Source organism: Salvelinus alpinus, chromosome 30 (genome assembly GCF_045679555.1).
Source record: "Salvelinus alpinus chromosome 30, SLU_Salpinus.1, whole genome shotgun sequence".
NCBI lineage: Eukaryota > Metazoa > Chordata > Actinopteri > Salmoniformes > Salmonidae > Salvelinus > Salvelinus alpinus.
The window spans coordinates 12754652-12780826 of record NC_092115.1 but is presented as its reverse complement, the minus strand read 5'-3'; the positions used below and the strand labels follow the sequence as shown (position 1 = coordinate 12780826).

Sequence of the window (26175 nt, the reverse complement as noted above, 5' to 3'; positions counted from 1 at the left end):
GGAACTGCAACCAGGTGCCTCAAATATTGTTTCCCATAGAAAGCGAATTGAAAACAGTGACCTCCATTTTTTCCCCCTGGATGGTTTGTCCTTGGGGTTTCGCCTGCCAAATAAGTTCTGTTATACTCAGACATTATTTTAACAGTTTTAGAAACTTGAGTGTTTTCTATCCAAATCAACCAATTATATCCACATCCTAGCTTCTGGGCCTGAGTAACAGGCAGTTTACTTTGGGCACACTTTTCATCCGGACGTGAATAGTGCCCCCTAGCCCGAAGAGGTTTTAACAATAAACTTGAGTGGTTGAAAAACAAGTTCTAATGACTACAACCTAAGTGTATGTAAACTTACGACTAACTGTACATACACATAATTTTGCTCGCTCGCTTCACTTTTCTTGGGGGGGGGGGGGGGGGGGGGGAGAAATCATTCAAACAGTGAATCAATTGTCTGGCCTAACACAGTAGCGCAATGTACGGTAGTTGAGTCAGTCTGACTGAGGTAATAAACGAAAGGGAAACAGCACTGCACACCCATCCTGTTTGCCATATTGGGCTGCAGCTATACACTTCTCCAAACAATGGCTGTCTGGTATTGTGACGCAATAATTTCCATGTAATATAGAATGTTCATTCAAATGATAACGAATAAGGCTCATGCAATGAAATAAAAACATTTGTAATGTTAGTTTAGTTTAAATCAACTAAAAACATTGGACAGACTTCCTGCTTTGCTCCTATCCAACTCGACATACTGGCAGAAAGAAGGTAAGTTCCATCCAACTCATGGTCTCTAACATTCATTAGGGATGTGCAGCTTTCCCTTTCAAGATGATTGAATTACCCATCTAGATACATGGGCTCCAATACCTTTAAATTTGAAACGATTCAGTTTGAATAGAGGAAAGAATCGATGCACTAACATTTGTTGTATAAAACCATACATTTTCCATTCTAAAATAAAATCTGCTGCTGGGCTTCTACGAGCTGGATCTGTTCCAGCTGACTTGTGTGTGTGGGGTGCTATTTTAGCCTGAAAACACCACAACCGGACCCGCATTATTCCACCACACTAGAAGCTTCTCACATCCCTCTCGCACACAGAAACCTGAAGGGGAAAGAATTGAGAGATAAAGCCAGGGTGGCAGGGTGAAATAGCATTTTGTTGTGCTCCAGCGAGAACACGCTAGTTACAATTGTCACTCCGGTAAAGGGTGGAAAAAAGGCATTTAGCCTAAGGTTTGGAGTCCCTAAAAATGCTCTGGAGAAGATCAGCTATTGAGAGATTGGCTACATTTTATTTAACTAGGCAAGTCAGTTAAGAACACATTTACGACGAGACACACCACTACATAGAGACATAAGACAACATGCCTTGGGAGAGGAGCACTGTAACCCTCCCCTCAAATTCTTTCACCCTCCATTGGGGGAGTAGGAATTAATAGTTCAGAAACCCTCCCCCTCTTTTAGAGCCATGGGTAGTGTGAGACGTGGAGCATACTAATCACCAAGCCTGCAGCTGTCTATCAGACCGTACAGAGAAAATAGCCCTGCCCCCTCAGTATCACCCCCCAGAGAGAGAGAAGGAAAAAGGAAGCTCGAGGGCAGAAAAGATAAGAGCAGTGAGACAGATGCAGAGTGCCTGAGAGAACCAGAGACGTACAGAGAAAAGAACAGGCAGGTATACATTCATCCCGCATTCTGCCTAGCAACATCGCAAGGGAGCGACTGGAGTGGAGTGCAGAGTACGGGACAACTTTGCCAAGCTCAGCAGCGGTACCGGTGATCTGCTGGATCTCATCTCTACGGCTCTGTTAGCCTCAAGTTATTAGCAACACTGAACCCGAGAGTGCATTGCTGGTGCTCCAAACACACAGTGTTCCCATATGAGTAATATTGAACTGAAACCAACGGAGGGACGGTTCTGCGTATGGGCATGTTTGCAGTAAGAGGAATAACTGAGAAAACATTGCAGAGGAACGACGGCATCCAAACCTGAGGACTGGATCCATAGAAGCAGTGGCCGCGTGATTGGGCCAACCACCCAGTGGGAGAAGAGCAGCGATAGAAGTGTAACTGTGCGACGGTGATGAGAGCCAAGGTGTGTTGTGGGAAGGGAGAAGAGGATATAGATAAACCTTTCAATCTAGGGGCAGCACTGGGCAGAGGCATGGGGAGGTTGTTTTACCCTGAGAGATGTGCAAAACAATCCCTCCGTCCTCCTCCGAAACGACTTGCACTGGGAACAGGTATGTCTTCTAGTCCGACATGCTCAATTCCAGCACAAACACAGCTGACAAATACTCACACGTCACTCTTCAACAACATAGTTGTAGTAAAAACGGCCAAATACACAGTTTCTGGCTTGTTTTTGTCTAGAACATATTGGTGTGTAAGTGTTTCTTTGTGTTCCTGAGGATGTTTCCATGAGGGCTTAACATTGGGCTTTTCAGCGCACGCACAAAACAACCCTTTGTCTGGGGGGGGGCGTCTTAAGAGGGCAGCATGTAATCCAGTCGAATGCGAGAGAACCCACACCACTCCTGGGGTCTACTGGCACAAAAAGGGCAAATGGAGCATTGCTTTTACAGCAATCTAAACCAAACCTACTTAATGCCGGAGCAAAGTTTTCCTAAAAATGTCAGTCAGCTCGAGTTGTTGTGCCAAATGTGACCACTTCCCATCTCAGTATGAATTCCTCCAATTGTCAGAGAAGCTCACCATCTAGTCCACCCACCTATAGGTGTTCACCTTTAAAAAAAAAAAAGATGCTTCACAAGGAGATACGCAAATAACACTAACTGACACATAAATGTATGCAAAGCAATATCAAACAGTCCTTTTCTCCTCATCTCCAAACAAGTACTTTTCCCAAGCAGCTTTATCAATGCCTCCAGTGTACGTGGTATACAGCAGATCAGAATAGTCTCTCTCTAAAGGAATAGTCGTTGACTGGTCTGCCTCAATTGACAGATGAGTTCCTACACGAACCTCGTTAGTCATCTCTGACCCGACCAGAGATCCGTTAGTCATCTCTGACCCGACCAGAGATCTGCTCAGAATGATAAACACGTAGCCGTCTCCCAACTGCTCTTTTCTTCATCACGAAAAACAATTGATGCTAACTCGTCACTACGTGACAAAATCAGTCGCAGTGTAGAGTTTCATACGATACACAATTCAACCGCAGCATAGGTGTAAAAACAACTGTACTGGATCTCCAACTCTGTCAAAGACCAGACACAGTGTTAGGGGCGCACCCAGCCCAGTTTGACACTTTGCCAGTTTTACACAGTATGAATGACAGTTCCCTGCTTTCTGAGAGAGCTGTTGGTGAGACTCATTAGCCAGTCTAATCTCTAAAATGACATGCTAAAACAGGGCTCATAAGCTTTGAAGAGCCGATTACACTTCTCACAATTAATAATTAATTAGTAGATGAAGTGTTATGGTCGAGACACCAATACAAATCGCTCAGGTCACCCCACACCAAGTGTTTGATGGTTTCAGCTTGGGTGTTAACAATCAGTTACAATTATACAGCAAATAGAAATCAAACTGGATGGACATCAGAAATAGAGGATGGCCAGGTCTAAAAACAAAATATAACTGTCGTAAAATGTTCTATGTAAAATGTATATAGTATGTATAAGCTGGAAGTAGAAGCATAAGTGTTATTGTTTGTCGTGTTTGCGGGAAATTATAAAAGGAAAATATATATATTTTAAAATGTATGTAGGTACGTACGTACACTACCGTTCAAAAGTTTGGGGTCACATAGAAATGTCCTTGTTTACTATGACAAACACATGAAATGAGTTGCAAAATGAGTAGGAAATAGTCAAGACGTTGACAAGGTTATAAATAATGATTTTTAATTGAAATAATGGGTCCTTCAAACTTTGCTTTCGTCGAAGAACCCTCCATTTGCAGCAATTACAGCCTTGTACACCTTTAGCATTCTAGTTGTCAATTTGTTGAGGTAATCTGAAGAGATTTCACCCCATGCTTCCTGAAGCAACTCCTATAAATTGTATTGGCTTGATGGGCACTTCTTACGTAACATACGGTCAAGCTCCTCCCACAACAGCTCAATAGGGTTGAGATCCGGTGACTGTGGTGGCCACTCCATTATAGACAGAATACCAGCTGACTGCTTCTTCCCTAAATAGTTATTGCATAATTTGGAGCTGTGCTTTGGGTCATTGTACTGTTGTAGGGGGCAATTGGCTCCAATTAAGCGCCGTCCACAGGGTATTGGATGGCGTTGCAAAATTAAGTGATAGCCTTCCTTCTTCAAGATCCCTTTGACCCTGTACAAATCCCCCACTTTACCACCACCAAAGCATCACATTGCCTCCACCATGCTTGACAGATGGCGTCAAACACTCCTCCAGCATATTTTCAGTTTTTCTGCATGTCATGAATGTTCTTCTTTGTGATCCGAAGACCTCAAACTTAGTTTTGTCTATCCGTAACACTTTCTACAATCTTCCTCTGTCCAGTGTCTGTTCTTTTGCACATCTTAATATTTTCTTTATATTGGCCGGTCAGATATGGCTTTTTTTTGCAACACTGCCTAGAAGGCCAGCATCCTGGAGTCGCCTCTTCATTGTTGCCGTTGAGACTGGTGTTTTGCGGGTACTATATAATGAAGCTGCCAGTTGAGGACTTGTGAGGTGTCTGTTCCTCAAACAAGACACTAATGTTCGTGTCCTCTTGCTCAGTTGTGCTGGTTAGAGACAGTTAGTGCTGTTCTGTGAAGGGAATAGTACACAGCGTTGTACGAGATGTTCAGTTTCTCGCATGGAATAGCCTTCATTTCTCAGAACAAGAAACTTCTGAAACTCGTCAGTCTAAAGTACTTTATTTTTGGCCATTTGAGCCTGTAATCGAACCCCCAAATGCTGATGCTCCAGATACTCAACTAGTCTAAGGAATGATTTTTCATATTTTATTTCTTTCATCACATTCCCAGTGGGTAAGAAGTTTACATACACTCAATTAGTATTTGGTAGCATTGCCTTTAAATTGTTTAACTTTGGTCAAACGTTTCGGGCAGCCTTCCACAATAAGTGGGGTGAATTTTGTCCCATTCCTCCTGACAGAGCTGGTGTAACTGAGTCAGGTTTGTAGGCCTCCTTGCTCACACACACTTTTTCAGTTCTGCCCACAAATGTTCTATGGGATTGAGGTCAGGGCTTTGTGATGGCCACTCCAATACCTTGACTTTGTTGTCCTTAAGCCATTTTGCCACAACTTTGGAAGTATGCTTGGGGTCATTGTCCATTTGGAAGACCCATTTGCGACCAAGCTTTAACTTCCTGACTGATGTCTTGAGATGTTGTTTCAATATAGCCACATTGTTCTTTCTCATGATGCCATCTATTTTGTGAAGTGCACCCGTCCCTCCTGCAGCAAAGCACCCACAACATTGCTGCCACCCCCGTGCATCACGGTTGGGATGGTGTTCTTCAGCTTGCAAGCCTCCCCCCTTTTCCTCCAAACATAACGATGGTCATTATGAACAAACAGTTCTATTTTAGTTTCATCAGACCAAATGACAATTCTCCGAAAAGTATGATCTTATGAACTTCCGACTTCAACTGTAGATATTCCATTAAAAATCAGCTGTTTCCGGCTACAATAGTAATTTACAGCATTAACGTCCACACTGTATTTCTGATCAATTTGATGTTAATTTAATAATGGACAAAATGTGCTTTTCTTTCAAAAACAAGGACATTTCTAACTGACTCAACTTTTGAACAGTAGTGCATGTATAAAAATATATATATTTACCAGAAAAATATATGGAGGATTGGAAATGCAGACAATTACATTGATGGAAGCTACAATCTGCAATATTAAAGCTGATCTACCTCATATATATATATATATATAAATAACTTGTTTTTCTCCTAGATAAAGCCTCTGTTGAAGACTGCACTTCGTCTCAGAGCATGAAGCTGGTTGAAACATACAGGCAGGACTGACATCTGACCAGCAATTTAAAGTGACTTGAATGGAAGTACAGCATGCACCACCCCAGGTGTAGTTCCCTTAGGAACTCCCGACACGTCACCCTGTCATCGGCAATAAAGGTTTGTTCGCACACGACAAGCACCTGACCGGGTGTCGCCGCTGTCCAAGTGAGGTGGTGCACACAGCCACCATGCAGTGGAGGCGGCGCTACTGCTGCACTCACGTCGCCAGGCTCCTGTCTCTCCTCTCCTTGCTGGTGGTCCTGGTCATCTTGCGTCATCAGGACTGGCTGCCGGGCATCAAGGGCCCAACATTGCGGAGGGAGAACCCAGTGGCTTACACTGAGGGAGGACTACACGCCATAGACAAAGGAAATCACAGCTCCTCACAGATTCAACGGAGGAATGCACCGGTTCCCCCTGCACCTCCGAAAATGAATGCCAACCTCAGTTCCCCTCAGGGGGACTCCTCTCCGCAGCGGGTTACGGGACTTGAGAGCTCGCTGGCGACTAATGCTAGCTTGAGCGGAGAGGTCGGGCTAGGGGGCCTGCTGACATCGGAACCCTACCCTTACATCATCAACGAGCCCAACAAGTGCCGGGAGGGCGACCCAGAACCCTTACTGGTGCTGCTGATAGCCACGGAGGCCCAGCAGGTGGAGGCCAGGGAGGCCATCCGGCAAACATGGGGAAACGAGAGTGTGGTCCCAGGCCTTGCCCGGCTCTTCTTGCTGGGCGTGAAGAAGGGTGAGGTGGGCCGCCTGCAGCAGAGCAGCCTGGAGGCAGAGAGCAGGAGGCACCATGACATCATCCAGCAGGACTTCATGGACACGTACAACAACCTGACCATCAAAACCCTGATGGGCATGCACTGGGTGGCCGCGCACTGCCCGGGCGCCAATTACGTCATGAAGACAGACAGTGACATGTTTGTCAACACCGAGTATCTCGTCCACAAGCTGCTCCGGCCCAAAAATCTGCCCAAACGTGACTATTTCACAGGCTACCTGATGAAGGGCTATGCGCCCAACAGGAATAAGAACAGCAAGTGGTACATGTCCCCTGAGCTGTATCCAAGCGAGAGGTACCCCACCTTCTGCTCAGGAACTGGCTACGTGTTCTCGGGGGACCTGGCGGGGAAGATCTACAGGGCCTCTCTAGGCATTCGCAGGCTGCATCTGGAGGACGTCTACATGGGCATCTGCCTGGCCAAGCTACGGATCGAACCCACACCCCCACCCAATGAGTTCCTGTTCAACCACTGGCGGGTGTCCTACTCCAGCTGCAAGTACAGCCACCTTATCACCTCCCACCAGTTTCACCCCAACGAACTGCTCAAGTACTGGCACCACCTGCAGCGCAACAAGCACAACGCCTGCATCAATGCATCCAACGACTAGATGGGCAGGTTTCACCAGAGACTGCATGGGTACAACCTATTTGGTGACAGAGGATCAAGGGTGATGTTAGATCATGGCCTGTGCAGATGTAACCGATTAAAGCACGTTTTTGGACAAACTACTGGTTGAGGACAGTCATTTTTTTACTGGCACTCCAGTTCATATTATATGCGTTGGTATAGAGAGGAAGACCTGAATTAAAGCCGCTACACAAACAGCGCGATGGAGCGTCATATACAGGCCTTTCCAACATTTAAGCCACACGAAAGTACATAGAACTACGTGTGAAAATGAGCTCCATCGCTGTGTTTGCATGAAGGGCCCATTATATTTGAACAGGGGATACTGATAAATCTTAGACTGTATTGGTGGACTGTCACGGTCTGGAATACATTTTGTTCAACTTGGGTTTAAATAATGTCCCCCCCCCCCTTTTTTTATGTCGGGTTTCAAAGTGCCTTCAAGGGTACTTAAATTATTCCCCCAAAAGATCTTTGGGCATACTTGAGCAGTGGTAAAACCACTTCTAGTGGTATCAAAAAACAAAAGGAACATTGACTCATCTCACAAGTAGCAGTTGACATGCAGGAAGAATGAAAGATAGGATATGTGCAAGAGTAGAGCATGTGGTTGAGAGAGGAAACAGATCTGGGTGGTACACAGAGAATAAAATTAACACCTGTCAAATGCGAGTAGATTGAGGTATTGGAAGGGTAAGAATGTATTTCACCAGCCACATTAGCAGGTGGTCAATTTGCAGGGCTCTACAGTGCGAGCATTACATATGCGAATAACAAGTCAAAAGTCAAGTATAAGCACATGTGCAAGTTAGAAAAATACTCTGCAGTATCTGTTTTCAAAGTATTTCTGCTCTTTTGTTTCATAGCTACTAATAGATAATACTACACCTCACACAGCAACACTGCCTGGCAGGGGAGCTGAGCTCACAGTGAAGTACTGAGAATCATTTTTGGAGGTGCTGCGAACAGGCATTTACTCAAAAGTCTACAAAGTGAGACTTTGTCCTTGTGTTTCTTCGCTATTTACATTGTTTTGTTTACAAGCTTGGTTGTTTTTCAACATTAGTTCTAGTCTGCTGCTTCAACAAAGCGAAGATCCATTGCTCAGATCCCAAATCTCACAGAAACACGTGACAGGAGTCGAGTGTCCCCATTACCACAGTAACCTCCGTTCTCTGATCATTTGCATTAAATTGAGCAATATACCACATTACTTCTTAACAATTCATGTATTGTTTTAGAAACATTACAAAGCATGGTCATCCTTATTTATTAAATTGTATTTTTATGTAATTATGTCCCTAAAAATGTTTTGGGCTGGCTTTTTTATTTTTTATAAAAATATGTTATGTAGAGGTGCGGACTAAATAAACTATAAAAATAGAGTCACACACTATATAAACTCCCAGTAATTTATTGGGTAAATCACCAATGTTTTGGCATCACTGTGCCTCCTTCAGGGTCACCCTTCAACGATGGGGTTGTTCGATTCCTGCATGGACTAAACATCCTGAATATATGTTAAACTACAAGATGCCTAGGGTAGCAGAAGACGAAAGGATGAGCTTACCGTCACAGACTTCAGGGTCATGCCGTGGTATGTTCCCATGGTGTCAATCTTGAAACCCTCCGTTTCTAAGGACACAATTAGTTAATCAATAATGCATCTTACTTTTCATTAAAAAAATAGGTAACATTTTTTGGTGTATCTTCATTTGTTCATTACTGTGTAAGGAAATGAAATGGATAACACTAAAATATATATTTACGTTACAAAGTAAAGCACCATCTATGAACATATACATCGCATGCGTACGTGACTAGAGACACAAACTTTCATTCAGGTCAGCTAAAACTAATGCACACACACACACACACCAAATGTTACTATTCATGGCCATATTTACAAAGCAGCACACGTCACATGACAATATGTGCCCTGGTCCCACTCACTAGAGCTGGGAGGATATTGGCAAAAATCCATATCACGATAAATGGCATGCATTGATGCAATAACAATAAATAGATAATCAATTTTATAACATTCATGTGCACCACACTTCTCTTGAAACTACTAACTAGTTTGATTGTAGCCATCAATTGTCCCATTAACAATCAAATATAGCAGCAAAATTAATTTAAAAACATCACATTTCTCTAGTATAGGCTACTTATCATAATGAACGATAATCAGTCAAATGCCAGCGATAAGTGATAATTTTCGGTTTATCATCCCAGCTCTACCACTCACCCTCTTTTCCTTTGAATCTCTCCTGATCGTATCGGTTATAAGCAGCTGGGACAGGCTGTTTGTTCCTAATGGACTGGTCCTTGAGGGGAGATAAGAGGTTACACTTAAAACACAGGTCATTTCCAATGAATGATCCAAAGAGAGACGACTATAACGGAGAGTTCAGTGGTAATACTACGCTCAACCCTGCTTCGACGGGTTAAATACTCATTGACCTTTTTCTGGAGAAACTCCCAGTTAATTTCAAGCTCCATTTCTTGGAGAAATTAGAACAGGGAGGTATTTATTTTTATGGAACTCCTCAGCAAGAGCCTTTACTGGTTATGGAAGTCAGTCTCAATTATGCATTAATTACATCACAACGGCAAAAATGAAATCACATGGCTGGATTCCTAGGATGCAAAAGCGTGTATCCAAAATCAAACTATAAGGTACATCTACATCAGTTTATATCCAAAATCAAACATGGGCTGTTCCTTACCACCTGAGTGGTGTTCTGTGCTGGTCTCTGCTCAGGAGCGCGTCCCTCCTCCCTGGCCTTCACCGATTGCAGGATGGCAAAGATGTTTTTGGAGAAGTTCTGCAAGAGCATAAGAGGTATCAGCACATTGTAAAAAAAAAAAAAAGGTAGACGTCAGTGTAAAAAAGGTAGGCGAGATATCTACTGTTCTGTTTAATAAGAGAACAGCAGATATCACCACCAAACCAAGGTGAGGTGATGCTGCCACCTGCAGGCATTAAAAGAACACTGAAGTGTGAAAACAGATAAGCCAAAGACTGTTGATCAGCTACGGATATGGACCATTGCCGCCACCCTTCCAAGGCTAGGACTGGGGAAGCTGATCCGAATACGGTAATGTCTACATGGAGTGAATACATGCGTGTTCCTCCTAATAATGTCTATCTCATTACCTTAACCCATCAGAGTCTAAGCCGGGGGGGGGTTCTACTAAGCTATATGGAATTGTATTAAGGTCATACCAAGGATAATTTACGTATTTGATTGAATTTTAAGACCCCTTGAAGTATAAAGATATATATAATAAAAAATTATATGAAAAAGTATTTTTGGCCTTACTGCCATTAGCCCATACAAATGCATTGAATAACAGAGTCACTACATGGAACAGATAGTCCCCCAAAAATGTCAAAAGGAATTTGTTCTGAAGTCTCTTCTATATAGCATATATTTTTTTGAATCAAATGTTTGAACATGCATTTAACCCCATATTTTTTTGCATTAAAAACAGTCTATAAATACTTCCATACATCTTTTCAACTGGTACCGGGGGACCTTCAGACAAGTCTTGTGAGGCCTGTGGGTGTCCCAGAGCAAAACAGACATGTACAGTACCAGTCAAAAGTTGACACCAACTCATTCAAGGGTTTTTCTATATTATTTTTTTACCTTGTAGAATAATAGTGAACAGGGATGCAAAGTGGTGACGGACCAAAAAGGTGACACTAGTGGGAAATGCAGGTTAACTAATTAAACAAAATATGATCTACATGATCAGTCTCTGTGTGTAAAATAAAGTGTTTAATGTGAACCTAACTCACAGCTAAAAAAGAAATGTAAAGAAAGCAATCCAAAGTTATTTGTTGCCTAGACTTTACTGCAAATGACACTCAAGTCTTGAGAAAAAAAACAATACACTAATATTGCAGTTACCATGACAGCCTTTATAATAGAATGTTAATAATAGAATGCTTGTTACCATGACAGCCTTTATAATAGAATGTTTATAATAGAATGCTTGTGACTACACACATCTAACTATTGCACTTTGGGAAAACATCTTAAAGTAGAAATAGAATGAAACAGGCATTCTATTTTTGCTCTATTATAGTGGCCACCATGTTAGACATTGATCAAGTGCACAAGGCTACATGTGTGCAAAAATAACATTCACTGAGTAAAACATTAAATAAACCCCCACCCACTCACACGCAAGTGTTACTGTCAAATTCAAACACAAAATACGCAATCTCTTCGGGCTACACTGCACATTATTACATTGTACACTTTCTGCCTGTTCTACAATATGCCAACAGAGCATGATATCAATTATGCCAACCACGGGTCTCTTTCAGGCAGAGAGTACACCTGGAATACCCCTTTTTATCCACTGCATTGAAAAAGTGAGAAAAAGGGAAAGTGTATGGTGTTCCTTTCATCTCAGGCCCAGCTCCAGCTACACTTCATCCCTGAATCCACTTGTTTAACAAGCAACGCCTCATTTTCACCTAATTCTCTCATTCTGAATATTAACCACATACTGTAGAGGGAAAACATTAGTTCACAGATAGTGGTTAGTTCGTTAGCTAGTTAACATTTCACAGATTCCCAGGGTCCAGTAAGCAACTAACGCGTTATAACTTGAGGAACGCAAGGAGTCGTAGACCAGTGAAAACTATAACGAATTGGTCAGGATACTAATGTTAGCTCATCTGATGTAAAGTTAGCTAGCTAACATTAGCTGTCTGACTTTATTAGCAAGCTCATTTTCACACCATAAACTCAAATATTTCATCAGTTAAGTTGGCTGATGTTGATCAACATCTCTCTGGCTGGCTAACAAGATACTAAACAATGCTAACAATACTTGTTCCACTAGTTTCTCCCTCACCTCAAACTTTCCAAATGCCACTTGTTTTTCGGTTACAGCTCATGAAGTACACTTCATCACCTTCTAGCCCCCGTCTCCGTGGTCAGGCTTCTCACGCTACCTCTTCGTTATCGTTCAGGGGACGCGCTGCTGTAACTGGCAAACTGCCATTCCACTCTCCCGCTGTCTTTCCAGAGCGCACGCTGATGATGTAACTAGCAAGTTGGTTGTCTCTTCTCTCTTCAGTCGCGTGCTGCATTCTGTTATGTGAACGACTGGCTGAGCCTTGGATACAGCCAGTATTGCTCCAAATGCCATCACTCGTTCGCATACAGCCAGTAGACATCCAAAGCCCCCACCCAAACTTTTCTCATTGGATCTACACTTATCAATAGGTCACCCATTTTGGATTAAAAACGTTGAATTTCGCCGAAAGGAGACTAGTTTGCATCAGAGTGAAAACATCAAAATTATGAAATAACACATATGGGATCATGTAGTAAGCAAAAAAGTATTAAACAAATCGAAATATATTAGAGATTCTTCAACGTAGCCACAATTTGCCTTGACAGCTTTGCAATCTTGGCATTCTCTCAAACAACTTCATGGGGTAGTCACCTGGAAAGCATTTCAATTAACAGGTGTGCCTTTTGTGGAATTTATTTCCTTCTTAATGCATTTGAGCCAATCAGTTGTGACAAGGTAGGGGTGGTATACAGAAGATAGCCCTATTTGGTAAAAGAGCAAGTCCATATTACGGCAAGAACAGCTCAAATAAGCAAAGAGAAACGACAGTCCATCATTACTTTAAGACATTTTGAAAAAGTTTCTTCAAGTGCAGTCGCAAAATCCATCAAGCGCTATGATGGAACTGGCTCATGAGGACCACCACAGGAAAGGAAGACCTAGAGTTACTTCTGCTGCAGAGGATAAGTTCATTGGAGTTACCAGCCTCAGAAATTGGCAATTAACTGCACCTCAGATTGCTGCCCAAATAAATGCTTTAGAGTTCAAGTAACAGACTTCAACTATTCAGAGGAGACTGCGTGAATCAGGCCTTCTTGGTCGAATTGTTGCAAAGAAACCACTACTAAAGGACACCAATAAGAAGAGACATGATTGATCCAAGAAACACAAGCAATGGACATTAGACCGGTGAAAATCTGTCCTTTGGTCTGATAAGTCCACAAAAACCCCGTGTCTTTGTGAGACGCAGAGTAGGTGAACGGATGATCGCCGCATGTGTGGTTCCCATCGTGACTACCTCGAAGCTGGTTGAGAGAATGCCAAGAGTGTGCAAAGCTGTCATCAAGGCAAAGGGTGGCTAGTTTGAAGAATCTCAAATATATTTTGATTTGTTTAACATTCTTTTGGTTACTACATGATTTAATGTGTTATTTCATAGTTTTGATGTCTTCACTATTATTCTACAATGTAGAAAATAGTAAAAATAAAGAAAAACCCTTGAATGAGTAGGTGTGTCCAAACATTGACTGGTATTGTATATGTTCGTGAGACAGTCACCATTGCACAGAGGGGTTATATTAGAGTGTAGCTCAAACGGGTCCGACGCTATAGACAGAAGTTGGCAGATCGGTTGTACCAACTTCAGGCGAGTCTCCTGACACTTGAGATCACAGAGCAAAACACCATCGTGTTCATGAGACTCAGAGGGCTCAATAGTTTGTAGGACAAACCGTTTCAACGCTACATACGATTTTGTGAAAATACCCATTTTTGGGATGTCTCATTGTCTGACAAACACTGCTCTAGCGGTGTCACCTTTCAAGTTCAACATAGGCGGATGAGGTTGATTGTGACGCATCCACAGGGGGATAATGACAGCATGACCCTCGCACCCCATAGTCATAGACACTCTAGTCTAGGGGTTGACCTCTGACCTTTCCAGTGCTCTGTAGGATGGTGGTCCTGGTCCTCCACACCCGCTCCCTGCTGACTATGTCCCTGGTCACGTCCACCTCGGCGTCCACAAAGCTCCTCTGCTTCAGTGTGATATCCTCATCCAGGTCTGTCTTGATGGTGGAGCGCTTCTTGGCCATAATCTTGGCTTTGATGGCGGCGATCTTCTCCACGGACATGGCCTCGGACAGTGACCTGGGGGCAGAGGTGATCTCTATTAGCCCTTATTTCACCAGCTAAGATGACAGAACACATGAATAATTAGATGGGTGCTTACATTTGTCCTATTTTACACACGTACAAGTGTATATTATATGCATGTGTGATTTGGAAATGTTTTCGTTATTTTTGCACTTTCCCACTCCCCTGAGATGATAATTTAGTGGGGAGAAGAAAATAGAAAAAAAGCTAATAAAAAGCTAGGCTCCCTCAAGTAGAAATTAATGTTTGGGGTTGATTGAGCAGCGAATTTAAATAATAAAGTGTTTAGTGAATAAGGCAAGGTTCCTGGTTTGTATTTATGTCAGCCTGCTCTCATTGGGATACCTTAGCTTCTTAAAACCTGTGTAGCAACGGTGAATGGCTTCATGATAAAGGCCCACATTTTGTAACTACGGACGTTCAATGACAGTACCTTCATACCCATCCTAACGCTAGTCATAAGACTGCTCTACTCAAGGCAACAGCAGATTATAAACATTACTAGGTACTTTCATCCATTGCTTAGAACCTATATTTTTGGTTTATTGTGTTTTGGTATTTTTAACAAATCAATACTCGCAATTCAGCTTGATACTGCCAGTTGCATTGTGTTGTTGAACCATAAAAAATAAAAATAAAAGCGACTGGATGATGGAAGGGTGTAGGCGCCTCATACCTGATCTGGTCAGTTTGCACTATGCCCTCTTTGTGGCCCTCCAGTCTAGCAGCCAGACGCTCCTTGTCCAGTCGCACTCGTTCCTCATCCTAGATAACAACAGAATGTGTTAGAATGGTAAAATGCTCCGTATGATAAAAGACAACCATGTATTCAATTTCTGCAGGGATCATATTCTCAAAATGTATGAATTCACTGTACTGTAAATTGCTTTGGATAAAATTGTCTTAACGGGCAAGTTATCTGGCATCTTGTTAAACAGGATACCTATAGAGAATTCCTTTAGAGCTGAGGAGAACGTTCTATAAAGAACTGAGCTGAGGAGTCTGAATGGCACCGGTCAAAGATACTACATACCTCAATCCTTGGTTTTTTGGCTTCAGATGACACCTCATCTGCTGCTCGTTTGACTGATGCAATAAAGGATAAATTAGCCAACTTGTGCAAAATTATGCAATACCTTTCCAATTCTAATCTGCACAATATCTAAAATGACTCTCACCAAGCTGATTACATGTGCAACACAGGCCAATGGTGAACAAAATAGTATATTAGGCCTTACAGCATGGACTGTTGATATATCCGTTTCAAGGGAACACATTTTCTAATATACAGGGATTAAATCATTCAATCAATGGAAGAGTTGTCATATTCAAAATGCTAAAACTACCTTGCGTTGGCCTTTGCAAACCAATCTCTATGGGGGCACTTCTGTCGATACTTGTCGAAGTAGCTGTGAAGAGAAATCAAAATGGAAATTGCTTTAGTACAATAATTTCAATGGAATCAACGTGTGTGCATTAATTTCACAGTGTTAAATCTGATTTGGTTTCAATTTATACTTACAACTTTCCCCATTGAGATAGGACAGCAAGCCCTTTCTATCAGGTCTTCTGACAACCGGAATGTTTTCTGTCTTAGGGGGTGATCAGAAAACCCATGTAAATCACAGTGAAATACAACACAATTTACCAAGGTCACAACAACGCCTCTGGCAATGACAATCAATAGACCACTGGCAACACTTAAGACAGAACATCCATGACACATGGCAGCAGTATTCAACTAACTCTATACAACTCTCACTTGCAGTGAGGACATGAAGTCTACTTACTGCAGCCCTTCGCACGTAGGATGGATGAGGGAGATGCACATTGTTGAGCAGGAACAAAATGGAGTCCAGAGTATAGTACTCCTTGGGCTGACCCTCCTTTCCAGTTCTGAAAATCATTACATTCAGCTTAAGCGTTGCAAAATTAAAAATAACTTTCCCAAAATTCCTAGGTTTTCCAGAAATGTTTGTTAGAAGATTCACGGAATAAACATGAAATCGGGAATCCTTCGACCAGGATTTTTTGAAAACCAGGGAATGTTGGGAAAGTTAAAATAATTTTGCAACACTAGTCAGCGTTGACCAGTAGTTTTGCCCATTGTCTACAGTTCTTTCAGTAAAATCCAGGTGCCCTCTTGTGGAACTAATCTGGAATTTAGTCACAATGCATGCATTAATAGTGAAGGCTTAGATAAATAGTTTAAATCCTGTATTTTATTAATGACGTTACACACAAATAGTGACCAGCTGTGACGACTATGTCACAGCTTTTCAATGACACTTCCAAATGGTCCAACTTGTTGGGTTAAAATGAGGTTGTCCAACTATTTCATGTCATACGGCCTGAACGACTGCTTGTTCTGCAAAAACCAGGAAATACTTAGCTGACACAAAACATCAAAGTAATGTCTAGCTGGCAAGCTAGAAATGTAAAAACATGGTGACAGGTACGGTCACCCGAGGAAATCAATAATAGCTAACGTTAGTTGCAATACTGTAACTTAACTACGGCGGGTTTGCAAGCATGACAGCTGGCTTATGACAACGTTGCCTGGGTAGTTGCTTTTGCACAAAGCAATTAACGTTAGATAGTTAGCTAACGTGCTAGTTAAACCCCCCAAACTAACAATAAATGATAACTGCATGTGCTATCTTTCGGTGCAAATAGTAGCTAGCACCTTTTAAACACGGCAAGAAAAGTTCTGGCATCAACAACCTTATCTCGCTAACATTAGCTATTAACGTTACTAGCTAGCCTAGCTACAACAGGCCGACTGAAGCGAGTAATTTACCAATTTATAAGCTAATTTAACATACCCCCAAATGACATAGTTAGTCTTGACATTTTTGGGCCAAGAGAACTCTCCAAAGATAACTTCGTCTCCTTTGGCGACGATTTCTTTTTTCTGGATGTTGTATTGGCGAAGAACACTCAACACGTCCGCCATCTTCACTTGTCTTCATGTAACTAGCGAGCGTGATTGCAAGGCCCCCAGTCACCTATCAACATAATCCAATGTGGTCTCACAGAATGCCTGATCCCAATTTCCTGTTGTATTTGTGTTCCGTGTCAATGGATAGGTCTATTCTGAACACAAATTGCATTACATTTCACTTTTTATTATCTCTGTTCTCCATATATAAAATGCATAAATGTATCATAATTAATTCATGGCCATTATGACTCAAAACAATTTGAATTCCCTTTTATAGCCACAAAATACTTGCTTGCCTTCTCTGTAAAAGGTACATTTGGTAAAGTAAATACACACATAGTAAAGAAATGTCCATGAAATACTTTATTAAGGTTGTCTTGTCTAAATTAGGGTTGATCTGAAATGACAGAAGACAGAAAATATCAATTCAATAAACCACAGTTAATACTTTCCACTTCCGCTATTTTAGCTTCAGCCATCATTCTCCCATTGAATTGACTGCTAAAAGGTAAACGCATTTTAGTATTATCCCATTTTATTTATTCAATATTTGAAGAATTATAAAGCATTGCATTTTAAATATCTACAGTGTTACACAAGTATGACAAAGATACATTCAGTGGGATCTATTACAATGGAAAAGTAGCTAGTGAGTTTCTATGGAACATTAGTAACTGACATTCTAACATTAGTGCTTGTTTATCATAAACCTCCTACACTGGAATACTTTTTATGTGCGTCTAGCAGCTTCAGTCTTCAGACTATTAAATGGCCTTGTTTAGACCTTCAAAAACATGATATAGCAATAGAAAAAGCCATTGGTAATGCATAAAATCAATAGATTCCAGGGTCGTGATCATTAGGCACCAAATAGAAAACCAATTGAAACAGGGAAGGACTTCCTGCAAATGTCCAATAAGAAACGTTCATTTTCAATTTTCCATTGTACAAGATTTTAAACCTTTTCGAACGTCTGCCCTAATGAACATGACCCAGGGAATAAACCAATTTTGCAGGTTTGCCAAAAACTGCCAGTGACAATGATGACAGTCACTCTCTCATCTCTTGGCATCAAATACTTCCTTGTTTTGACTTGTGACAAAGCAAAATAAACTAAATGGATTCGCATGTTACATGTTTAAGTGCACCAAGTCTATTCTATTATGAGTTTGACCTAATAAAAAACCAAAAAATATATACTGCAATCAAACAAAATAAGTTGATTAGTCTTCTATATAGTGATTAGACCAATTGAAGAAGACAAAAGGGACAAGGGGAGGCAGGTTGCCTAGCGGTTAAGCACATTGGGATAGTAACCAAAAGGTCACTGGTTCGAATCCCTGAACAGACTAAGTGAAATATCTGTTGATTTTCTCCACACAGGATAAGTGAGTTTGCTAAATGATGAAAATTGACAAGATTAAAAAGGGCTCCATGTTCACATCAAACTTGCTATAACATATCAAAGGAGATTGGTGGCACCTTAATTGGGGTGGACAGGCTTGTAGTAATGACTGAAGTGAAATGGTGTTCCAACCATTATTTTGAGCCATCCTCCAGTGGTAGATGTATACAGGGATTCCTTCATACATAAACCCCCCTACATATTTATTTGGACGGTGAAGCTAAAACTTTGAATTTGGCTCTATACTCCAGCATTTTGGATTTGAGCTCAAATGTTACATATGAGGTGTGAGTATTTATTTGATTTATTTAACTAGGTAAGTCAGTTAAGAACAAATTCTTATTTTCAACGACGGCCTACCCCGGTCAAACTCTAACCCAGATGACGCTGGGACAGTTGTGCACCGCCCTATGGGACTACCAATCACGGCCGGTTGTGATACAGCCTGGAATCTAACCAGGGTCTGTAGTGACACCTCTAGCATGGAGAGGCAGTGCCTTAGACCGCTGTGCCACTCGGGAGCCCAAAAAGTACAGATGTCACTTTTTATTTGAGAGTATTTTCATCTTTTTACCATTTAGAAATGAAAGCACATTATGCATCATTACCCCCAAGACATGCTAACCTCTCAACATGACCAATAGGGAGATCTTATCATTTTTATGAGGTTATGATATTTATGATAAATTGAAGAAATTGTTATTGTAAATATCAACTTTTTTTTTTAAATCCGCTCTCTGCGTCGTTTCAAGCCACATCCATTTCAAGGTATTTCCACCAATTCTCTCCATATTCTTCTTTCTCGTCTTTGCACTGTCCAGAATCTGTTCTCAGATCAGGTCCAGGGCTAGGTTACGGATGACCTCTATGGCTCCCAGGTCAAAGCCGCAGAGGTCCAGCATGCCCCTGTCCTCGGCGGGGTCAGCGATGGATAGGCCGTTGGAGGTCAACCCACACACCATAAGTTTGGAGAAGATACCCATTTTCTAGCAAAAACAAAATGGAGACTCTTTTATATTCATATACTTTGCATACTGTCTATTCACACCATTATATATACACACACACAGTGCCTTTGGAAAGTATTCAGACCCCTTGACTTTTCCCACATTTTGATACGTTACAGACTTATACTAAAATTGATTAAATGAAATGTTTTCCTCAATCTACACGACACCCCATAATGACAAAGCAAAAACAGATTTAGAAATGTATTACAAAAAACAACAACAAAAAACACCTTGTTTACGTAAGTATTCAGACACTTTGCTATGAGACTCAAAATTGAGCTCAGGTGCATCCAGTTTCCATTGATCATCCTTGAGATGGACTCCAATCAAGTTGAAGAAACACATGTGGTAAATTCACACCTGCATATACAGTGCCTGGCAAAAGTATTCACCCCCTTGCGTTTTTCCTATTTTGTCATTTAAATTAATTTTTATTTGGATTTCATGTAAAGGACATACACAAAGTAGTCCAAATTTGTGAAGTTAATCTTTTTATAAAAAATTATAAAAAATAAAAAACGGAAAAGTGGTGCGTGCATATGTATCGGCCCCTTTGCTATGAAGATCCTAAATAAGATCTGGTGCAACCAATTACCTTCAGAAGTCACATAATTAGTTAAAGTCCACCTGTGTGCAATCTTAGTGTCATATATACAGTGGGGAGAACAAGTATTTGATACACTGCCGATTTTGCAGGTTTTCCTACTTACAAAGCATGTAGAGGTCTGTAATTTTTATCATAGGTACACTTCAACTGTGAGAGACGGAATCTAAAACAAAAATCCAGAAAATCACATTGTATGATTTGTAAGTAATTAATTTGCATTTTATTGCATGACATAAGTATTTGATACATCAGAAAAGCAGAACTTAATATTTGGTACAGAAACCTTTGTTTGCAATTACAGAGATCATACGTTTCCTGTAGTTCTTGACCAGGTTTGCACACACTGCAGCAGGGATTTTGGCCCACTCCTCCATACAGACCTTCTCCAGATCCTTCAGGTTTCGGGGCTGTCGCTGGGCAATACGGACTTTCAGCTCCCTCCAAAGATTTTCTATTGGGTTCAGGTCTGGAGACTGGCTAGGCCACTCCAGGACCTTGAGATGCTTCTTACGGAGCCACTTCTTAGTTGCCCTGGCTGTGTCTTTCAGGTCGTTGTCATGCTGGAAGACCCAGCCACGACCCATCTTCAATGCTCTTACTGAGGGAAGGAGGTTGTTGGCCAAGATCTCGTGATACATGGCCCCATCCATCCTCCCCTCAATATGGTGCAGTCATCCTGTCCCCTTTGCAGAAAAGCATCCCCAAAAAATGATGTTTCCACCTCCATGCTTCACGGTTGGGATGGTGTTCTTGGGGTTGTACTCATCCTTCTTCTTCCTCCAAACATGGCGAGTGGAGTTTAGACCAAAAAGCTCTATTTTTGTCTCATCAGACCACATGACCTTCTCCCATTCCTCCTCTGGATCATCCAGATGGTCATTGGCAAACTTCAGACGGGCCTGGACATGCGCTGGCTTGAGCAGGGGGACCTTGCGTGCGCTGCAGGATTTTAATCCATGACGGCGTAGTGTGTTACTAATGGTTTTCTTTGAGACTGTGGTCCCAGCTCTCTTCAGGTCATTGACCAGGTACTGCCGTGTAGTTCTGGGCTGATCCCTCACCTTCCTCATGATCATTGATGCCCCACGAGGTGAGATCTTGCATGGAGCCCCAGGCCGAGGGTGATTGACCGTCATCTTGAACTTCTTCCATTTTCTAATAATTGCGCCAACAGTTGTTGCCTTCTCACCAAGCTGCTTGCCTATTGTCCTGTAGCCCATCCCAGCCTTGTGCAGGTCTACAATTTTATCCCTGATGTCCTTACACAGCTCTCTGGTCTTGGCCATTGTGGAGATGTTGGAGTCTGTTTGATTGAGTGTGTGGACAGGTGTCTTTTATACAGGTAACGAGTTCAAACAGGTGCAGTTAATACAGGTAATGAGTGGAGAACAGGAGGGCTTCTTAAAGAAAACCTAACAGGTCTGTGAGAGCCGGAATTCTTACTGGTTGGTAGGTGATCAAATACTTATGTCATGCAATAAAATGCAAATTAATTACTTAAAAATCATACAATGTAATTTTCTGGATTTTTGTTTTAGATTCCGTCTCTCACAGTTGAAGTGTACCTATGATAAAAATTACAGACCTCTACATGCTTTGTAAGTAGGAAAACCTGCAAAATCGGCAGTGTATCAAATACTTGTTCTCCCCACTGTATACACACACACACACACACACACACACACACACACACACACACACACACACACACACACACACACACACACACACACACACACACACACACACACACACACACACACACACACACACACACACACACACACACACACACACACACAAAAAAAAAATAAACGTCCCTTTTTCAGGACCCTGTCTTTCAAAGATAATTCGCAAAAATCAAAATAACTTCACAGATCTTCATTGTAAAGGGTTTAAACACTGTTTCCCATGCTTGTTCAATGAACCATAAACAATTAATGAACATGCACCTGTGGAACTGTCATTAAGACACAAACAGCTTACAGACGGTAGGCAATTAAGGTCACAGTTATGAAAACTTAGGACACTAAAGAGGCCTTTCTACTGACTCTGAAAAACATCAAGAGAAAGATGCCCAGGGTTCCTGCTCATCTGCGTGAACGTGCTTTAGGCATGCTGCAAGGAGGCATGAGGACTGCAGATAAGGCCAGGGCAATAAATTGCAATGACCGTACTGTGAGACGCCTAAGACGGCGCTACAGGACGGACAGCTGATCGTCCTCGCAGTGAAAGACCACGTGTAACACCTGCACAGGATCGGTACATCCGAACATCACACCTGCCGGACAGAATGGCAACAACAACGGCCCGAGTTACACCAGGAACACACAATCCCTCCATCAGTGCTCAGACTGTCCGCAATAGGCTGAGAGGCTGGACTGAGGGCTTGTAGGCATGTTGTAAGGCAATTCCTCACCAGACATCACCGGCAACAACATCGCCTATGGGCACAAACCCACTGTCGCTGGAGCAGACAGGACTGGCAAAAAGTGCTCTTCACTGACGAGTCGCGGTTTTGTCTCACCTAGGGTGATGGTCGGATTCGCATTTATCATCGAAGGAATGAGCGTTACATCGAGGCCTGATCGATTTGGAGGTGGAGGGTCCGTCATGGTCTGGGGCGGTGTGTATCAGCATCATCGGACTGAGCTTGTTGTCATTGCAGGCAAACTCAACACTGTGCGTTACAGGGAAGACATCCTCCCCCTTCATGTGGTACCCTTCCTGCAGGCTCATCCTGACATGACCCTCCAGCATGACAATGCCACCAGCCATACTGCTCGTTCTGTGCGTGATTCCCTGCAAGACAGGAATGTCAGTGTTCTGCCACAACCAGCGAAGAGCCCGGATCTTAATCCCATTGAGCACGTCTGGGACCTGTTGGATCGGAGGGTGAGGGCTAGGGCCATTCCCCCCAGAAATGTCCGGGAACTTGCAGGTGCCTTGGTGGAAGAGTGGGGTAACATCTCAGAGCAAGAACTGGCAAATCTGGTGCAGTCCATGAGGAGGAGATGCACTGCAGTACTTAATGCAGCTGGTGGCCACACCAGATACTGACTGTTACTTTTGATCCCCCCTTCGCTCAGGGACACATTATTCCATTTCTGTTAGTCACATGTCTGTTGAACTTGTTCAGTTTATGTCTCAGTTATTTAATATTGTTATGTTCATACAAATATTTACACATGTTAAGTTAATGAAAATAAACGCAGCGAGAGGATGTTTCTTTTTGCCGAGATATAGATAGATACATACATATACATACACAAAACCTGTGTAAAATACAGTTGAAGTCGGAGGTTTACATACACTTACGTTGGAGTCATTAAAAATCGTTTCTCAACCACTCCACAAATTTCTTGTTAACAAACTATAGTTTTGGCAAGTCGGTTAGGACACCTACTTTGTGCATGACACAAGCAATTTTTCCAACAATTGTTTAAAGACAGATTATTTCACTGTATCACAATTCCAGTGGGTCAGAAGTTTACATACACTAAGTTGACTGTGCCTTTAAACAGCTTGGAAAATTCCAGAAAATGATGTCATGGCTCTAGAAGTTTCTGATAGGCTAATTGACATCATTTGAGTCAATTGGAGGTGTAGTTGTGGATGTATTTCAAGGCCTACCTTCAAACTCAGTGCCTCTTTGCTTGACATCATTGGAAAATCCAAAGAAATCAGCCAAGACCTCAGAAAAAAATGTGTAGACCTCCACAAGTCTGGTTCATGCTTGGGAGCAATTTCCAAACGCCTGAAGGTGCCACATTAATCTGTACAAATAATAGTACGCAAGTATAAACACCTTGGGACCACACAGCCGTCATACCGCTCAGGAAGGAGACACATTATGTTTCCTAGAGATGAACGTACGAATTGTCCGTAGAGCTCCGGGACAGGAATGTGTCGAGGCACAGATCTGCGGAAGGGAACCAAAACATTTTTGTAGCATTGAAGGTCCCCAATAACACAGTGGCCTCCATCATTTTTAAATGGAAGAAGTTTGGAACCATCAAGACTCTTCCTAGAGCTGGCCGCCCGGACAAACTGATCATTCGGGGGAGAAGGGCCTAGGTGACTAAGAACCCGATGGTCACTGACAGGGCTCCAGAGTTCCTCTGTGGAGATGGGAGAACCTTCCAGAAGGACAACCATCTCTGCAGCACTCCACCATTCAGGCCTTTATGGTAAAGTGGCCAGACAGAAGCCATTCCTCAGTAAAAGGTACATGACAACCAACTTGGAGTTTGCCAAAAGGCACCTAAAAGGACTCTCAGACTATGAGAAACAAGATTCTCTGGTCTGACAAAACCAAGATTGAACTCTTTGGCCTGAATGCCAAGTGTCACATCTGGAGGAAACCTGAGACCATTCCTACGGTGAAGCACGGTGGCGGCAGCATCATGCTGTGCGGATGTTTTTCAGCGGAAGGGACTAGGAGACTAGTCAGGATCAAGACAAAGATGATCGGAGCAAAGTAGAGAGAGATCCTTGATGAAAACCTGCTCCAGAGTGCTCAGGACCTCAGACTGGGGCGAAGGTTCACCTTCCAACAGAACAATGACCCTAAGCAAACAGACAAGACAACGCAGGAGTGGCTTCGGGACAAGTCTCAGAAAGTCCTTGAGTGACCCAACCAGAGCCTGGACTTGAACCCGATCGAACATATCTGGAGACCTGAAAATAGCTGTGAAGCAACGCTCCCCATCCAACCTTAGAGGATCTGTACAAAAGAATGGGAGAAACTCCCCAAATACAGGGTGTGCCAAGCTTGTATCGTCATACCCAAGAAGACTTGAGGCTGTAATCAGTGCCAAAGGTGCATCAACAAAGTACTGAGTAAAGGGTCTGAATACTTACGTAAATGGGATATTTAGAATAAATTATCAAACATTCCTACAAACATGTTTTTGCTTTGTCATTATGGGGTATTGCGTGAAGATTGATGCAAAAAACTATTTAATCAATTTTAGAATAAGGCTGTGACTTAACAAAATATGGAAAAAGTCAAGGCGTCTGAATACTTTCCGAATGCACTGTATATATACACACAGTACAAATCAAAAGTTTGGACACACCTACTCATTCAAGGGTTTTTCTTTATTTTTACTATTTTCGACACTGTCTAATAATACTGAACATCAAAACTATGAAATGACAAACATGGAATCATGTAGTAACCAAAAAAAAGTGTTAAACAAATCAAAATATATTTTAGATTCTTCAAAGTAGCCACCCTTTGGCTTGATGACAGCTTTGCACACTAACTAGCTTCATGAGGTCGTCACCTGGAATGCATTTAACAGGTGTGCCTTGTTAAAAGTTAATTTGTGGAATTTCTTTCCTTCTTAACGCATTTGAGCCAATCAGCTGTGTTGTGACAAGGTAGGGTTGGTATACAGAAGATAGAACCTACTTGGCAAAAGACCAAGTCCTTATTATGGCAAGAACAGCTCAAATAAGCAAAGAGAATTTATTTTTATTTTTATTTATTTCACCTTTATTTAACCAGGTAGGCTAGTTGAGAACAAGTTCTCATTTGCAACTGCGACCTGGCCAAGATAAAGCATAGCAGTGTGAACAGACAACACAGAGTTACACATGGAGTAAACAATAAACAAGTCAATAACATGGTAGAAAAAAAGAGAATCTATATACAATGTGTGCAAAAGGCATGAGGTAGGCAATAAATCGAATAATTACAATTTAGCAGATTAACACTGGAGTGATAAATCATCAGATGATCATGTGCAAGAAGAGATACTGGTGTGCAAAAGAGCAGAAAAGTAAATAAATAAAAGCAGTATGGGGGGTGAGGTAGG

General features: G+C 42.0%; 3 protein-coding genes across 7 annotated transcripts in view; 1 reads left to right on the top strand and 2 right to left on the bottom strand.

The window, feature by feature from the left end:
- cdc73 (cell division cycle 73, Paf1/RNA polymerase II complex component, homolog (S. cerevisiae)) overlaps positions 1 to 17420 on the bottom strand; it is a 38192-nt gene extending 20772 nt beyond the window's left edge. The window contains exons 1-10 of one of the 2 annotated variants that reach the window (XR_011671921.1): positions 17210 to 17380; positions 16175 to 16280; positions 15907 to 15976; positions 15731 to 15793; positions 15418 to 15470; positions 15061 to 15149; positions 14165 to 14378; positions 10136 to 10234; positions 9655 to 9733; positions 8974 to 9038 (exon numbers count right to left, since the gene is read on the bottom strand). Coding sequence is in view for 1 of the 2 variants with exons in the window: in XM_071377027.1 (XP_071233128.1) it covers positions 8974 to 9038; positions 9655 to 9733; positions 10136 to 10234; positions 14165 to 14378; positions 15061 to 15149; positions 15418 to 15470; positions 15731 to 15793; positions 15907 to 15976; positions 16175 to 16280; positions 17210 to 17340 (969 nt within the window). In the remaining variant the exon portion in view is untranslated. Of the gene's footprint in view, positions 1 to 8973; positions 9039 to 9654; positions 9734 to 10135; positions 10235 to 14164; positions 14379 to 15060; positions 15150 to 15417; positions 15471 to 15730; positions 15794 to 15906; positions 15977 to 16174; positions 16281 to 17209 lie in introns of both variants that reach the window. The other variant, XM_071377027.1, reaches the window with a different exon arrangement.
- Positions 1602 to 7501, top strand: LOC139560348 (beta-1,3-galactosyltransferase 2-like). 2 transcript variants are annotated; one of them, XM_071377030.1, is made up of 2 exons: positions 1602 to 2100; positions 5925 to 7501. In XM_071377030.1, the coding sequence occupies exon 2, from the start codon at positions 6175 to 6177 to the stop codon at positions 7381 to 7383; it is 1209 nt and encodes a 402-aa protein (XP_071233131.1). In that variant the 5' UTR covers positions 1602 to 2100; positions 5925 to 6174; the 3' UTR covers positions 7384 to 7501. The 2 variants fall into 2 exon arrangements, with proteins under 2 accessions (XP_071233131.1, XP_071233130.1); XM_071377029.1 differs by having other exon boundaries at positions 1602 to 2248.
- Positions 17421 to 17676: 256 nt separating the features above from the next.
- Positions 17677 to 26175, bottom strand: part of ro60 (Ro60, Y RNA binding protein) — a 29692-nt gene continuing 21193 nt past the window's right edge. For all 3 annotated transcript variants that reach the window (XM_071377577.1, XM_071377576.1, XM_071377578.1), the window contains one exon: positions 17677 to 19719. In XM_071377577.1, the coding sequence (XP_071233678.1) occupies positions 19564 to 19719 (156 nt within the window). In that variant the 3' untranslated portion in view covers positions 17677 to 19563. The remainder of the gene's footprint in view (positions 19720 to 26175) is intronic.

Excerpts from the sequence above, each read along its gene's own strand:
- LOC139560348 (XM_071377030.1), top strand. The coding sequence starts at position 6,175 with ATGCAGTGGAGGCGGCGCTACTGCTGCACTCACGTCGCCAGGCTCCTG.